At 44.9% G+C, this 17,219-nt stretch overlaps 1 protein-coding gene across 1 annotated transcript in view; it reads right to left on the minus strand.

Annotated features, from left to right (window-relative positions):
* FAM178B (family with sequence similarity 178 member B) overlaps positions 1-17,219 on the minus strand; it is a 425,328-nt gene that overhangs the window by 212,911 nt on the left and 195,198 nt on the right. The window contains exon 16 of the mRNA XM_088443441.1: positions 9,409-9,496. Coding sequence (XP_088299567.1) covers positions 9,409-9,496 — 88 coding nt within the window. The remainder of the gene's footprint in view (positions 1-9,408; positions 9,497-17,219) is intronic.

Below are 17,219 nucleotides of genomic sequence, written 5' to 3' on the forward strand. Positions count from 1 at the left end.
CGGGCGGCCACAGGGACTGCTGGGGCTGCTGTTAAATGAATGTTTGCTTACATGCAGCGCTGCAGCTGCCTTTACTTAGCAATTAGGAGTCTTTCAAATGCTCATTGGTGGTTCTCTCTGCTATAAAACAGTCAGGGCCACTCCTCCCTGCCGTTTATAGCTTATGCCTTGCGTGTAAGACTCTGGTCTTGTTCATTATTCTGAGGAATCTCTACCAGCCAGAACTTTTTACTTCTTCCTGCGAACATTGTTCCTGTGTTCCAGATTGTAGTCGCTACCAGCCGCACATATCACCTCAGTGCAGAGACATCAGCCTGCAGGCCTGCCGCTCATATCATCTCAGCCCTGCAACATCAGCCTGCGGCCGTTCATGTCATCTCAGCACTGTAACTTCAGCCCGCGGTCTTGCCACACATATCACCTCAGTGCAGCAACATCAGCCTGTGGCCTTGCCACTCATAGTACCAAAAAGCTTAATCATCAGCCAGCGGCCCTGCCACTCAGACCACCTCAGAGTAGCAGTTCAGCCAGCTACTCAGCCACTTCACTCGGTACCAACTAGTCAGGGGCAGAACTATGGGAGACAATGGAGGCATCTGCCACCAGGCTCCAGCTCTGAAGGGGCACCTCCTCCATTGTCCACAACATATTCACCCCACTTAGGGCTGTAACTATGTACTTGGAGTGTACCGTCACGGCCACCCAATACATGGCACCCCTTCCCGGCACCTGAGAAGCCACCATACACTAGTGGAGAGCTCCATGTCAGACCATTAGCTGCTGTCACCATCTATCTATAGCCTGTCTGTATGAAAATTGCTACATTACAGTGTCAGGCGCAGTGATGGGGGGGCACCAAATTATAACTTGCCTCCGGACGTCTGGGATGAACTTACGCCACTGCAACTAGTGGCACAGTCACTCCTATTTGTATCTGAGTTGTATCTGTCTCTAGTCAGATCCCTAGCCGAACACATCTCCTGCGATACCTGACTACAGTGTGAGCCTCTACTGTTTCGAGCATAAGACCAGGCAGCAACCTAAACTCTAAGGGAACAACGGGGGGCTGTTTTTGGCTTGAAGACCTTGCCAGTGTGACTCTAGAGGTCTCATGTAAAGTAGTTCAGGTTGTCGTAACAGTTGGCAGTGGGATAAGCTTTCAGAAACTGTTGGACAGTAGTGGAGACTTTGAAAACACTGTCAAAACCAAAGGTTATTAAATACTGTATTTTGGTGCCCCAAAACACCAACGATGCCCATTGGTTTCAAAACAATGGCACACTTGCCACTTCGAAAATTTGCCCCATTCTCTCCTTACAATAGAGCTGATAACATTTTTGTTATTGCCACATGTCATTAATATGCACATCCCGGTGCCAGAGAAAGCATAGGCGCCCCCTCCCCCCCCTTTATTTTTCAAATAGGGACATAAGATACGCACCCAAGAAAGTGCCATAGCCTCATGGGGAAGGGCCAGGGAAGAGATAGGGGAGGTCGAGGAGATGCTGGGGATAGAAGAAGAGGAAGCTATAAGTGAGAATGATAATAAACAGAAAACTGACAGGCCCAAACAGCGCCCCCTGCCCTGCAGTGCCCTGTGCAATGGCACTGGTCGCACTACCCTAGTTATGGCCCTGTTCCTAGTAGACTAAAGGACTGATTCTGAGTTGCACCCAGAAACGTCTATTGGCGGTCGCCCATCTGTGACTTTACGCAAATGCCACTACAAACTCTGGGGGTTATTCAGAGTTGTACGCTGATCGCATCACTGCTGCAGCTTTGGATGCATCAGCGATGCAAAATATGGTAATGGTGCATAAGATATCTGAAGGAAAAAGACGCCTCCTGCCGGCATCACAGATCTGTGTGCTGAAGACGCAGCATCGGATCACCATCGGTATGGTCGCAGCCAGCGGCCTTCTCAGTATATCTAAGCTTACTCAGAATGGCCACCGGAAATCTATGTTTATAAGACGCAGACCCTGGCCTTGGCACACCTACAACATGCCCCCGATTTGTAACATGGACCCCGTCCCTGCAACCAAACGGCCGCAGCCTGTCAATGAGGCTGCGGATTAGGGGCACTATCATGTGACGTTGCAGGACCCGTTCTACACATGCGCAGTTCTCCCACCATCATAGTTATACGCATACCATTAGGTATACATACAAATATGAATCAGGCCCTCCTTCCTTTGTGTATATCTGTGCGGCTGAATGTGCAATGTCTGAGATGCCCACTTTCAGCGTTCGTTTGCACTGTGATACAGATTGGTACATCCTTATAAGCCACCATGGGTTGCTCCATCGAGACTTGCACAAGACCTATGGCAAGTATAGTTTCTTGTCTTATGACTTCCTGTACCTGCGGCTGTGCATCTGTGAACACAGGGCCCGATTCAGACCCGCTCTCTAGATGCGTTTGCATGCAGCCTGCAGCTGCCAAAGTATGCAAATCCTGCGATCGCACGACAAGACATTAGCATGTCTTGGCGTGTGATCGCGGTGTGTATTTAGATGCCCACCAGCCTGTCACAAGATACCCACTTTCCCTTAGTAATGCACGTCATCTCCAGGAAGTGTATTAAACAATCGGTAACATCGAGTACCATTGGATCCGTACGTAGCACTTGTGGCGAGAAGCAGTCGGAAAGCCGACGGACAGAATCCCATTCGCCGGCTTCCTGACTGTCTAATCCCGGAAAGGGTTAAATGACAGGCGTCGTCATCCCGACGCCTATCATTTTACCTACGACGGGAGCCTGACTCCCGGCTTTCCGATCGAAGCTAAGTCAGCCGCGGACAGCCGCGAGGGGGGGAGGGTTATGTTAGGGGCTCCCGGGGGGAACTTAGGGTTAGGCAACCCCGGGGAGGGTTAGGTTTAGGCTAGGGGAAAGGGGGGGTTAGGGTTAGGAACCCCCGGGGGGAGGTTAGGGTTAGGCATCCCCCGGGAGTCTTAGGTTTAGGGTGCGGGAAAGGGGGGGTTAGGTTTATGCACTTAGAGGAGGAATTAGGGTTAGGAACTGGGGGGGGAAGTTAGGGTTAGGCACCCCAATGGGAGGTTAGGGTTAGGGGGGGAATAGATGAGGGATACTTAGCCTTTCATTTTCACCCTTGTCGGGCTGCCGCTGTTGGGATTTGATTCATACCGATCCCCTTGTGGCTGACCATACCCTCCCGCAAGCATGGTGAGTACTTCAGTGTGTAATTCAGCCATGTGACGTGTACTATGACGCTGCATCTTAATTATGCACACCTCTGAAACGGCGTTAAGATGCACAGACACGCCTTCATTTGCACCACCACACGCCCGTTTCCAGCAACCAACATCTGTCACCACCCACAAACGGCTCGTCCTGTCACTCATTCTAGCGAGGTGTCTGTGTGCAGGGTGCGAACACTTCCCGATCGCATGGACTACTTTGTGCACGCCCACTGTGTCCTATACACATGCGCAGATTGCAAACATCGGCTGGCTACGTGCGGACGCAGCCTAGTGAGCGGGTCTGAATTGGGCCCACAGCTGCTTGCATTGACAAGCTCACAACATTCCTATAACAAGCCCACTGAATGGACCATTTTTGCGTGCAATACTAGCCACCTCCAGGTCACCGCTAAGCACTTTTCCACAACATTTCTGATACTGTCTGCCTCCATTGCAACATCACCTTTGTGCGTACACTCTCTGTAACTGCGCTGTAGGAGTTTTCAAAATAATGTGCGCTCTGTTGCATGAATATCGGAATGTGTGAAGTATTGCGCGCGGGTCTCAATCTGATTCTGCAAGAAAAATATCTATCTCCAACCATGTTTTGCGAAGAAACAAAATATCACACTACTATGCTGCTTTGTTCTGGTGATCAAAATAGTGTCATTGAATGGATTGCTGAGAATTTGCAGCAATGAGGTAGCACTATTCTGACACAGGGCCTGATTCAGCAAGGATGCCAACGCACACAATTGGTTGATTAATTTGCATTGCGCATGTATCGCAGTGTGCGTGCACAAACTAGCTATTGCTATGGGAACTGTGTTTGCAGAGGCTACGAAGACCCAGATGACAGTGATTGACAGGAAGTGCCATTTGTGGGTGGTGACAGGCGAGTGGACGGGCAAATGCAGGCGTGCCTGACAGGGGCGTGCATAATTAAGCCCTTGCGGCGGTGGACGCAGCCTGTGGTCTAGTTGCACACAGGACGTCTCGCTATGTCTGCGGGACGGTCAGGTCAAGCACTATTGTGTGTATGGGTCTAATGGTTATTGATGTTACCGATGTTCCGCTGTCTTGCCATATATAGAGGACACAAGTAAAAGGAAGTGGATGGTATTATGTAGTGCTGGGCGTCTGCTTATTCTGCTGCGATTGCCATGCGTATGCATTGATTAGCATATTCTCGCAGCGGCCGGGTGCGTACATCTGCTTCTGTGCATTCCTTGCTGAATCAGGCCCACAGTGAGACAGTAATGTAGACGTAGATAGCTCTGTATATGGTGCTCACTAGGCTGAACCACACCTGTACTTATCTATAGATCTGTCCCAAATCCTCTCCACTTACTGCTTTGATGTTTAATATGTCATTTCTAAATACTACTAAATTGTTTCAAGTTAGATCCATTTCTCGTTGAGACAGTCAAGAAGGCGCAAACAACACAATGGAAAAACATTTTAAAAGGCAGTGAAGGTTTAGTCAAAAGAAAACTCTGGTGACTTCTTAGAGGAGAATTTACTTAATGCTCAATTAATTTTACACTATTGAAACCATATCTACACAGAATTTGAATGTTAAAATCAAACAGAATAAAATATTTTTCTTTACCCTGGTCATCTCAGCAGGTCCTTTGCTTTGGGTTCTCATGTGTTTGACTAAAAATGGTTAACAGATTTGTGATACATATAACTGCTCAAATTATTATGTGTGCATAATAGTTTCTGATCGAAATATATAAAACATAATGTTGAAAAATATTTATTGAAATATATGCAGTGGTTATGAACAGCACTATTTGAATAATGCACAAAACACAAGGATTCAAATCTATTCTGCTAAAGATCCACAGATAAACGAGGATTCCAAAATCAATCGCACAGTGATAGTCTTGTGAGGACACGTATACAGTCTGATCTGCTAGAAGATCTTTGAAAAGAGGCTAAACAAAGAAAGTAAGGTTACCCTACATATTTAGAGACCAGTACTAACTGGTAATGTTTTTATTTTTCCTTGTTACCAATTAAGAGATTAACTGCATCAAATACTGTTGCAAGTTATAGCAATACACCCTTCACTAAATTGAAATATATGGAGAATAACATCCAAAATGAAGACTTGAAAAAAAAACAACAACATTAATTTGGAATAAGGCTAAAAGTGTAGCTAAAGCATTGTATTTTGCAAAGATTCTTTGAAATGTCTGTATAAAATTGATGAAGTGACATAAAAATGGGATTTTTATACTTAGTTTTAATTATTTTCTGCAAATCATTTGGGTTACACTGTAAGATAGGGTATGGATTATAATTAAAAAAAACAACACAGAAATCTGAACTTCTCTCCCACTCTATGCCTTCACCCAAGGTCAACGGGTGGCCCTAGAGCCACATGGGTGTGCATTGAAAGATCTACAGTATTTAGATACAGTCAAAATACGACAGGGACAAAAGTTCACCTGTTAAATGGTCCACATGGACTAAAGTCGACAGGGTGCCCTTAGTGCCCAACCCTAACTGTCCCAGTATGCCTAACACTATCCTAGCCATTAGGATGTCAATTATTATCCAATCATAAATGGTGAAGTGACAATCTCTATGAGAGAAGTGGCTGCTGTGTTCTTGGAGACAACCAGATAACCTGACTGAACAAGTAATGTGACTTGTTCCATATCAATAAGAGTTTGATCTAAAATTATCCACACTAAGGAAGCTGTACCGTTTTGAAAATCAAGACCATCTTCCACCATCCTGCATGAGACTCCCACGTACTGAACAAATTTCCTTCTGAGAACCTTTGAGTATCTGCAATGACATAATCTTGTCTTCCAGCAAGAACACACTCTGCTGTCTGATGTAGAATGGCAACAATTGAAAGGTAATTCACTAGGCAAGTTCTCACCTGACCTATATTTCAGCACCAGCTCTAACTAAGGGATGGTGTAGAGTTGCATGCAAGTCAGCTGCAATTGCATTTGCATTGTGTAAACATGACTAAATGCAGAATTTCTTTAGAATGCAGAGTAGTACTCATCTATGTGGCCGCTCCCCCCATGCGAGGACGCTTTGTTTCATAGTCATTATCAGTGCACAATTTGGAAATGTGTATTAAAAACAGCACCATTCAAACGAAAACTCATACGAAAAAGGTCAATGGTAGCAACATGTTACTATACAACAGCAACCATCACCTAAACTGGGAGAATAACAGCCCAGGAGGGCAGCTACGCAGACTGAAAAGAAACTGCACAAAAGAAAATACATATTTACAACAAAGTGAAGAAATGAAGGAGAAATTTCTCCAGAAGTACTATAAAGATTCCTTCCTGCAGGAAGAAATATACAAAATCTCCAAATTGAATATAAAATAATTAATCCAATACAGACCAAAAATAAAAGAAAAAGAACATTCAGACTACCTTCATCACCCAATTCAATGCAAAGCATAAAAAAATTGAAAACATTTGCATAAACATCCAATTATTAGATGACAATCTTAAAGTACAAATCTCTCCTAAACCAAAAGTGGTTTATAGGAAGGCAAAATAATCTCAAACAAGTACCAAAACAAGATCCCACAGGTTTAAAGTTCATAGGTATACAAAAAATTACACCCCACTGGAGGGGAGATATAGTGAATTAACTCAAAATGAATAAAAGAAGAAGAATATATTCTTTGAAAACCCTAAAATCATTGGGCCTCAATGTGAACATTGATCTTAATGTATTCTTATAGACCACACACACTTTTCACATTTCAATTTAATTTAAGATTTTTTTTATTGATGTTATTTTTATTCATATTTTTATTTAATTTAATTCATTATTTTTTAAATATTTTTTTAAATTTTTATTTTATTTAATTCATAAATTTTTTAATTTGTTATTGAGCACAAGTTGACAGTTTAAATTAGTACTAACCATAGTACATGAGCTAGCCGCTCTTTTTTAAGACTTCCGTCTTTGTCATTTCCGGTTTTAAAAAAGTTTTATAGCATATAAGGAAGAGAAGAAGAAATATCATTTATCCTTGAAAAATGACCAAGGCAGGTATGAAACACGTTGGACAGAGCAAGCAGATGAACAAGTGGGCACTATCGGTGCGGTAAGGTCTAAATCCCCTTCACGGAGAGGACCCTGACATCATCAGCCAGTGTTTCCAGCGTCATTCCCTGCCATCCAAGTGGGCATAGAGGGGGAATATAACCATGTGGCGAGTGGAGCGAGCCACTGGGCCCGAAGCGCGGCGAGCGCAACGAGCCCATGAGGGGACAACAAACTTGTTTCAGTGGGGACAAAGTACTTCTTTAGCTGGCTGTCATGAGCAGGAACTGCACTTCCGCCCTCACTCACGTCACTTCCAGGTGCCTAGCACGAAGGGGAAATACAGCCAACCCTATCGGTGCATCAGCAGTCTGCCACGTCACGGATATCCGGCGTCATCAATGGCAGCCAGCCACGCTGACTCCAAGCCGGGACTCTGAGAGTGTTCTCACACTGACAGGCAAACTGGAGGATCACCGTCAGTGTGCCAACAAAGGACAAGGTAGGGACAGCTAGGGAGAACCTGTTTCAAACCGGGCATTGTTGTTACAGTACCCGCACCTGCCTTACAGTCCGCAAAAGACTATAAACATTTCTTGAGTGTCAGCTGTGCTCTTTTATTTTACTTAATTTTATCTTCATCATTTTATCTTATTTTATATTTATCCTTGTAGTATCTGATTTTGTCTTTTATTTTATTATTTATTTGTTATTTTTTTCCCATTATTATTTTTTCTAATTTTTTATTTAATTTTTTATACTATTAGCACTTGTTACCATACCCAATTTATGTCTTCTGATACCACACACACAGAGAACCCATTCGCAATGTGAGTGACAGATAGTCAGTGTTTGGGGGAGGTAACTGGGGCTGGTCAGAAAAATATAGGTGTGTCTTACTGTTTAAACACGGTTACATGGGCGTGCATAAATTAGCCAATGCAATTACATAAGCAGCATGATAACTCTCTAACTGTCAGGAGAGATGCAGTGTTTGTGGATGGTCAGACCTTCCGCAAGGGCAAGATGGCTGCTCGATGTGCATTGATGTTACCGATATGTAAGCATGTAAGCAATGTCATATGCATATGAAAAGGCAGCGGTGGACGTCCTTATGCTTGGGTAAGCTTTGGAACTATTAGCATATTTTCACAGCTGCGTTCCATGCAAAATCGCAGCTGCGATCGCATTAGCGTCCATCTCTGAATCAGCCACTCTGTCCGGGTAATGGATCCATAGGTTAAAAAGAAAAAGAGGTAACAATAGTAAAAAAAAAAATCTAAAAATCTAAATATGAGTACCCATACTCCTCCTGCACCCACTATAAACCAAAGTTTATCCAGGGTACTCCAATTGGAGGAAAAATTAACATTAAATGTTAGATGTTAAAATTGCACCCCTTTCCCTCTTAAAATGGTCAAATTGCTCAGAAAATAAATTGACACACTATTATTTTAAACACAACAGCTTTGGTATTTACCTGTTTGTTAGTATTTTATTTATTTTAATATATAATTGATTTGTAGCCATGCCCACTATTCCGCAACACCTTTTAGATCATTTGTTTGTGACCCAGCACTTTGGAAAATGCCTTCTAAGGGGCCGATTCTAAGTTGCACACAAGTTGCAATGTACATGGATCTCACAGATGTCAACATACTGCGCATACAACAAAGAAAGAAATCGGTTTCTGCGCATGCGCCGGATCCGGTATCTGCATACGGACACCGATCGCTACTGTGTACAGAAAGATCAGTACATTGATGGACCACACTATCTGTGAAATGGGCGTTTTTGGGCGGCAATCATGCAATCTCTTCACGGAACTCTTCTGCCTTCTGGGAGTGTCATGGCCGTGTAATCAGTCTCCTTTGCCCAAACGCAGCATGCAGATGCAAATGGGACAAGTGCTTCAGCCGGATCTTTTTGCAACCAGCATGGGGCGGGTGCAAATCCCGATACTACTGATGATGGCTGCGGCCTTAGACATAAGAATAGTGGGTGATACGGGCTTCCACATGCAGTCGCTCAGGTTTTTAGTATACAGAAGTGGACTCTCGCACTCACAAACAGACTGCCACAGCGGTATGGAAAAGCCAATTCTAATACATCCAACTCAGAATCAGGCCCCAAGTGAGGTTTCTGAAAAGTTCACTTACTTGATGATTCTCTTTCCATGGAAAACTGCTCATACTCTTAGACAGCAATTTAGTGATGATTACTAGGCTTAACTGCTTCTTTAACTGCCTAAATAAAGAAAACAATGGAGCATTTTATTAAGTAAACAATATAATCCACATAAGGCAAGGTACGTTCTTTAAAAACAGTTTTGCAGGGTATGGGGTTGTGTACAAAACAACAATTGTTCTCTAACATGTTTATGTAACAATATAATACTTTGCTTTATAATACACCAATCATACCTTCACATTAACATGTCTATTAGCTGCATCACTAACCACACTGTATTGTGCATTTTCAAAACTTTTTCAAAATGTATTTCACGCTTCCGGTGTGACAACAAGAAATGGATGTCCGCGACTCCTGTTGTGGCTTTATCAAAAATGGAAACAGTTGCCGCCTAGGGGAAGTGGGATGTATTGTCATATAGGTAACAAGTCCTAGTAATAGGTATAATGATGAACTTCAAAGCTGGGACAGGGGCTTTAGGCAAATCAGTCATATAAAGGGAAAAGGGAAGTCTAGGAAAAAACCTAAATATATACAAACAGGAATAGCTTTCTAATGAAGACCAATGTTGGGCTGGAGTTTCTTTTTCTTACATACATATTTCTATAGGCTTTGTTAATAGATCCCAAGCTCACCAGTACTACATCCTCCTCTACTCACAGCCCTCTCCTAAAATTAAGTGTTTACATTAGGTTAATATCCCTTTTTTATATCTACTATCATAAAGCAATTTTATAAATATACAGTATGATATATATATATATATATATATATATATATATATATATATATATATATATATATATATATATTAGGGGTGTGCACCGGCCACTTTTTGTGTTTTGGTTTTGGATCTGGATCTTTCTTCGTGTTTTGGATCTGGATTGGTTTTGCCAAAACCACCCTTCCGTGTTTTGGGTTCTGGGTTTTGTGTTTTGGATCTGTATTGTTTTTAAAAAAAAGCATAAAAACAGCTAAAATCACAGAATTTGTGTGTTTTTCTGCTCCTATGCTATTATTAACCTCAATAACCTTAATTTCCACTCATTTCCAGTCTATTCTGAACACCTCACACCTCACAATAGTGTTTTTATATCCAAAAGGTTGCACCGAGGTAGCTGGATGACTATGCTAAGAGATACGAGTGGGCGGCACAAACACGTGGTCCATCTAGGAGTGACACTGCAGTGGCAGACAGGATGGCAGTTTGAAAAACTAGGCCCCAAACAGTACATAATTCAAAGAAAAAAAAGAGGTGCAAGATGGAATTGTCCTTGGGCCCTCCCACCCACCCTTATGTTGTATAAACAGGACATGCACACTTTAACAAACCAATCATTTCAGCGCCAGGGTCTGCCACACGACTGTGGCTGAAATGATTGGTTCGTTTGGGCCCCCACAAAACAAGCTGGCAATTAATCTGTCCCTGCACAAACTGGCTCTATGGAGGCAAGATGTCGTCCTCATCCTCCTCATCCACCGATTCCTCACCCTCTTCAGTGTTGTGTACATCCTCATCCTCACAGAGTATTAATTCGTCCCTGCTGGAATCCACAACCACAGGTCCCTCTGTACGTTCTGGAGGCTGGTCTCCCTGGAAGAGTTGATAATTAATTTTATGAACATCATCTTCTCCACATTTTGTGGAAGCAACCTCCTACGCCTTTCGCTGACAAGGTTCCCGGCTGCACTAAACACTCTTTCGGAGTACACACTGGAGGGGGGGCAACTCAGATAAAATAGAGCCAGTTTGTACAGGGACCTCCAAATTGCTTCTTTTTCCTGCCAGTACAGGTACGGACTGTCTGACATGGCTACTTGGATGCTGTCACCGATGTAATCCTTTAACAGACAGACGCACGCTTGTCGCTGCTGCTTTAAGGATGCAGGTGCGGCTACAGCCCACACATTTCACAAAGACAGAAAAAAAAAGAAGAATTTTTTTATTGTTTGTGGAGTGCACTTTGAGGGTTACACCACCCTTTAACAGACAGACGCACGCTTGTCGCTGCTGCTTTGAGGACATTATCATATGCAGTGACAGTAGACTTGTCAGAAATTGTTGGCACGTCCTTCAGTCCGGACCAGATGTCCAAACCGGCCCTTGACTTATGACACAGGCGCACGCTTGGCACTACTTTGTTGATGCATGTGCGGCTACTGCGCACACAATTCACAAACACAGAAAATATTTTTTTATTTGGTTTGGACTGGAGTGTACTTTGGGGGTTACAGCACCCTTTAATGGTCAAGCCAGCCGGCCCTTTACTTATGACACAGGCGCACGCTTGGCACTACTTTGTTGATGCACGTGCAGCTGCTGCGCACACAATTCACAAACACAGAAAATATTTTGTTATTTGGTTTGGAGTGTACTTTGGGGGTTACAGCACCCTTTAACGGTCAAGCCAACCGGCCCTTTACTTATGACACAGGCGCACGCTTGGCACTACTTTGTTGATGCACGTGCGGCTACTGCGCACACAATTCACAAACACAGAAAAAATATATATTTTTTTAGCACTTGGGGGGAGCACCCCTGACGGACAGAGCACCCCCTGGACAACACTACAGCACCCCTTTAGGACTGGGACACTGCACAGGACTTTGGAGTGGACACAGCCCCTATGGACAACTGACTGCACAACACAGTCCAGCCAGCCCCTATGGACTTTGAAGTAGTGGACACAGCCCCTATTAACAACAGCAGCACAGCACAACACAGCCAGCCCCTATGGACTTTGAAGTAGTGGACACAGCCCCTATGGACAACAGCAGCACAGCGCAGCACAGCACTACACTACACTACACAGCCCAGCCAGCCCTAACTCCCACCCTCCCTCTTCACTGTCCACAGCCGAGTGAGAAAATGGCGCCGACGCGGGTACCTTATATAGGATCCAAAACCCGCGAGACTCGGAAGGCGGGATGATGACGTTTTGCCTCGATTTCAGAATCCGAGTCAGGCGGGAAAAGTCGAGCCTGACTCGGATCTGCCTCGGATCGGGGGGGTTCGGGGGGGGTTCGGATTTCAGAAATCCGAACCCGCTCACCCCTAATATATATATACAGTTTTAATGACACTGTCTCTTAAAATACTAATGCAATATAACTGTTAATGTAATCTCTCTGATCTCTTTCCTAAATTAAAGATGTAATGAATCACACAGCTTCCCGATTATTCACTTTTTTCACTTAAACAATTCCATTCCATATTCCCAAATAACTTAGTCAGTTACCTGTTTATCCAGGCAGTAATACACTGTATGCCTAATGAGCAGAGACATCAATGAAATAAATTAAATAAATAGAGAAAAATGAAGTTAAATAACAAGAATTTAGCTTGGCTTCTGCCCAGCTGGCAGAGGAGGTAAGATGGTGTGGCTCAGTGGCCGGGATGGGACTCGGGGGTATACAGTGATTATAGCTCCTTCAGGGCATGGTTGAGTAGTAGGTTTCTTTTGCAAGAAACTCCCTGAGTTAGTTGTAATAACAAAAATATCTATTTTTGATATAAGATTAAGATATTTTCGGATTTTACCAGTTGTTTGCCTAAGTGAATCTGAATCTCTTTTGGCAGAATTTGCGTCTTTGAGTGACCAACTAGTACTGAGTTATTAGAAAGAGCTATTCATTAACATGAAACACACACATACAAACAAGAGAAATGTTATCTTGATAGTAATTAATAAATATGAAAAATCACATTTACCATACAAAATATAATTAGACATAAATACAAACATCTGTTGTTTTCCCCTTTAGAATAAAAAGGGGAACTTCTTTCCTGCTGCAGTCCAAATGAAAATGTCAATTCGATGGCATCGACTACATATAATATTGTAGTCACATTAATGATTTAAGTACTATCTGCTAGCTAAATCAATCCACAAACAGAAGCGGCAGATGGTGCAACTCATTGCACCATCCTCTATTAATACGTCCCCTGACAGGTGTACTTCAGTAGCAAATATGTGAACACGCCCTTATGGTGTTCAGTCTAAGCATGTCCACCAATTCCCTCCTTGTTCCACAACTCCAAGTGTAACGAGACATAAGCGTAACATCTTGGTCATCTGTTTATTAATGTACTAGTAAGAGAACCCGGCATTGCGACCCCCGCCCTCGGTATGCTTTCTCTCTGCACCATCACTTAAACTTTGCCCCACCACTCAGTCCATCCCAAACCCTCCTCACCCGCTCCATCACCTAAACTCCTCCGCCCCCACACACGTTGCCCCATTCATACCCCATACCTACATTTTGGTTTCCATTGGCACTGGGGTTCCTCTTTGAGATGGGACAGACCTTACACAATTATTATTTAGATGTCCAAGTCTACACGAGGCCCATTATGTATTATCAACTGTAAATTATTTCTGTGTGAGGTTGAAAAACTATAATCATAGTGGTGGGCAGAAAAGATCAGAGACAGTCACAATATGCTATCTAATCAAATAATGTTGATAAATGTCCTGCAATAGCCTAGAGATCTGCCCACTGTTAATAAACTTGAGGATCTGACAGCTCCACATACTTTATAGACTGGCTAAACCTATCTGCATCATTAAATTTCAATGTTTTGATGTCCTTGAAATTTTTTGCTCCTGGAAAAAGACAAAAGAAAGGAAAATTTCTCTCATTCTGCATGTGCATCTACGAGTATTCTTATTTTCTGGGATTTATTCTCTTATGTAAAAAAAAAGAAAAAGAAAAACAACACAGTAACAAAAAAGTATTTATAAGGGATTGGGATTGTTTTTGTCATTATTTTTCCGTATTGACTAAATGCATAGAGAGATCTTACTATTTTGTAAACTGAATGCAGTTTTTACTCGCTGATCTTATCCCATGGATTCTCTACCTGATGGATATGATGGATATACACAAGCATATCTAGAATGCAATACAAAATAGAGAATTTAGAGCATGAAAGGAACGAAAGAGGTTCCAAAAATATGTTGACAGAGATATTTAGAAGTGGTGGAACATGTAAAGACTTTGGGATAAAGAGAGCATATAGTATATACTATATAGCATATAGTACGTAAGCCCGACAGCCGGCTTCCCGACTGCTTTATCCCGGTGAGGGTTAAATGACAGGAGTCTAAATCTAGACGCCTGTCATTTTTCTGTCGCCGGGAGACCGGCGCCCGGCATCCCGATCAAAGGGACAGCCGTGGGGGGAGGAGGGTTAGGTTTAGGGCTCCCGGGGGGACTTAGGGTCAGGCACCCCCCCGGGAGGGTTAGGGTTAGGCTAGGGGGAGGGTGGGTTAGGGTTAGGCAACCCCCCTGGGGACTTAGGGTTAGGCAGCGGGGAAGGGGGGGGGTTAGGTTTAGGCATTTAGAGGGGGTTTTAGGGTTAGGCACAGGGGGGAGGTTAGGGTTAGGCACCCCTAAGGAGGGTTAAGGTTAGGAGGGTTAGGTTAGTAAGTACTTACCTAGTTAGGGACGATCAGCATTTCCAGCGCTGTCGGCCTGCCGATGCCGGGATCTCTCCAGCTGTCTGCCTCACGCTGCCGGGATTAGAACTCACGGCCATGCGGCCGGTGGTATTACCGCTTCCTATAGTACAGCTCTATCTTACCTATGTGAGAGAGTTGGAAAGTGAGATCATATTTGCACACTTTGGGCTTGATTCAGAGTTGAACGCAAATTCGAATGCGAACGAATCTTACAAATGTTTGCAAACTTTGCATGCATTGCGACCTGCATATGCAACTTACAGCACTTATGAGCAATTCTAAAGGCGCGTATCCACTATACGAGAAAAATGAGCGTTTGAACAATTACGACATTGTAATCATTCAATTGCTCATTAATCATTCGTTAATCGTGCAGCAGTGGTGTAACTAGGGTATTTGGAGTCCAGGGCAAATAAAAAAATGGAGCCCAACCTATGTGCAAGCACCAAAAAATGGGCGTGGTCACTTTAAAAATGGGGCGTGTCAACATGGCACACCCCTTTCTCATCACTCTGAACATTCCTTTTCATATCCACCTTAATGCAGTGTCCCTTATACAGTCCCCCCTATGCCGTACCCCCAGAAGTGGTCCCCCTTATGCAGGCCCCCAGTAGTGCCCCTTATATAGTGCCCCCAGTATGCAATGTTCCCAGTAGTGGTCCCTCTTATACAGTGCCCCCAGTAGTGGCCCCTCTTATTCAGGCCCCAGTAGCCCCTTATGCAGGCCCCCAGTAGTGCCCCTTATATAGTGCCCCCAGTATGCAATGTTCCCAGTAGTGGTCCCTCTTATACAGTGCCCCCAGTAGTGGCCCCTCTTATTCAGGCCCCCAGTAGTGCCCCTTATATAGTGCACCCAATATGCAATGTTCCCAGTAGTGGTCCCTCTTATACAGTGCCCCCAGTAGTGGTCCCTCTTATGCAGGTCCTCAGTAGTGCCCCTTATACAGTGCCCCCAGTAGTGATCCCCCTTATGCAGTGCCCCCAGTAGTGATCCCCCTTATGCAGTGCCCCCAGTAGGGCCCCTTATACAGTGCTACCAGTAGTGGTCCCCCTTATGCAGGTCCCCAGTAGTGGTCCCCCCTATGCAGTGCCCCTTATATAGTGCCCCCAGTAGCAGTCCCCCCTATCCACTGCCCCCTGTAGTGGTCCTCCCTATGCAGTGCCCCCAGTAGTGGACGCCCTAGTGCAGTGTCTCTTGTGCCCCCAGTAGAAAGCCCCTTACATAGTGTCCCCAGTAGTAGACCCCCCCCATGCAGTGCCCCAGTAGTGGTTCCCCCTATGTAGTGCCCTTTATATAGTACCCTCAGTAGTAGTCCCCCCCTATGTAGTGCCCTTTATATAGTGCCCCCAGTAGTAGCCCCCCCTATGCAGTGCCCACAGTAGTGGTCCCCCAATGCAGTGCCCCAATAGTGGTCCCCCCCAGTAGAGGTCTACCCCAGTGGTGCCCCCAGTAGAGGTCCGCCCCAGTAGTGCCCACACAGTGGTGCCCCCAGTAGATGTCCCCCCCAGTGGTGCCCCCAGTAGAGGTCCCCCCAGTGGTGCTCCCAGTAAGGTCCCCTCCAGTAGTAGTCCACCCCCCGATACAGTGCCCGCAGTAGTAGCCCCCAGTAGTAGTCCACCTCCCCTCCCCCTGAAAAATACACACCATAAATAAAACACATACAGTAAATAAATTAAGAAAAATACACTTACCTGAATCCACGCTCCGGCTACTGCTCCCGCCGCCGTCTGCACGTCAGTCCTCCCTGGCTGGCGCGTTCTGCATTATGGGAGAGATGTCATGACGTCCCTCTCATTACCCATTGCAGGAGCCAGAAGGCGGAGCTCATGAGTGAGCTCCAGCCTGGCTCTTGTAGTGGGTGCAGCAGCAGCCAATGAGAGTCTGTCTGACTCACATTGGCTGCTGAAACACACACATATCACCGCCACGCTGGCAGCGATGTGTGTGTAAATGCACCAGCCTGAGCCCCCCTTGCACCCACTGCCTGGTGCTATTGGGTAAGCGCTCAGGAGGAGGGAAGGGGCTCGCACAGGACCGGTGCAGGGAAGACTAGCGCCGGTCCTGTGTAAATGTGTAGCGCTGACCGCACTCACTGCGGTCGGCACTACACTGGCTAACTAGGACGGGCCGGTAACGTGGCCGGCGCTGCCGCCTGCGCCGGTGGTCCAGGCACGTGCCCCGGCGGCCCTGCCATAGTTACGCCACTGTCGTGCAGTATAAGGTAGAAAACGACCAGCGATGCACGTTCCCGCTGGTCGTTGTCGGCATTTGTCATCGCCTGAACATGCAGGCCAGCCTGTCGATATTGACAGGT

This window comes from Taudactylus pleione, unplaced genomic scaffold, assembly GCF_031769625.1.
Source record: "Taudactylus pleione unplaced genomic scaffold, aTauple2 ptg000329l, whole genome shotgun sequence".
Lineage (NCBI taxonomy): Eukaryota > Metazoa > Chordata > Amphibia > Anura > Myobatrachidae > Taudactylus > Taudactylus pleione.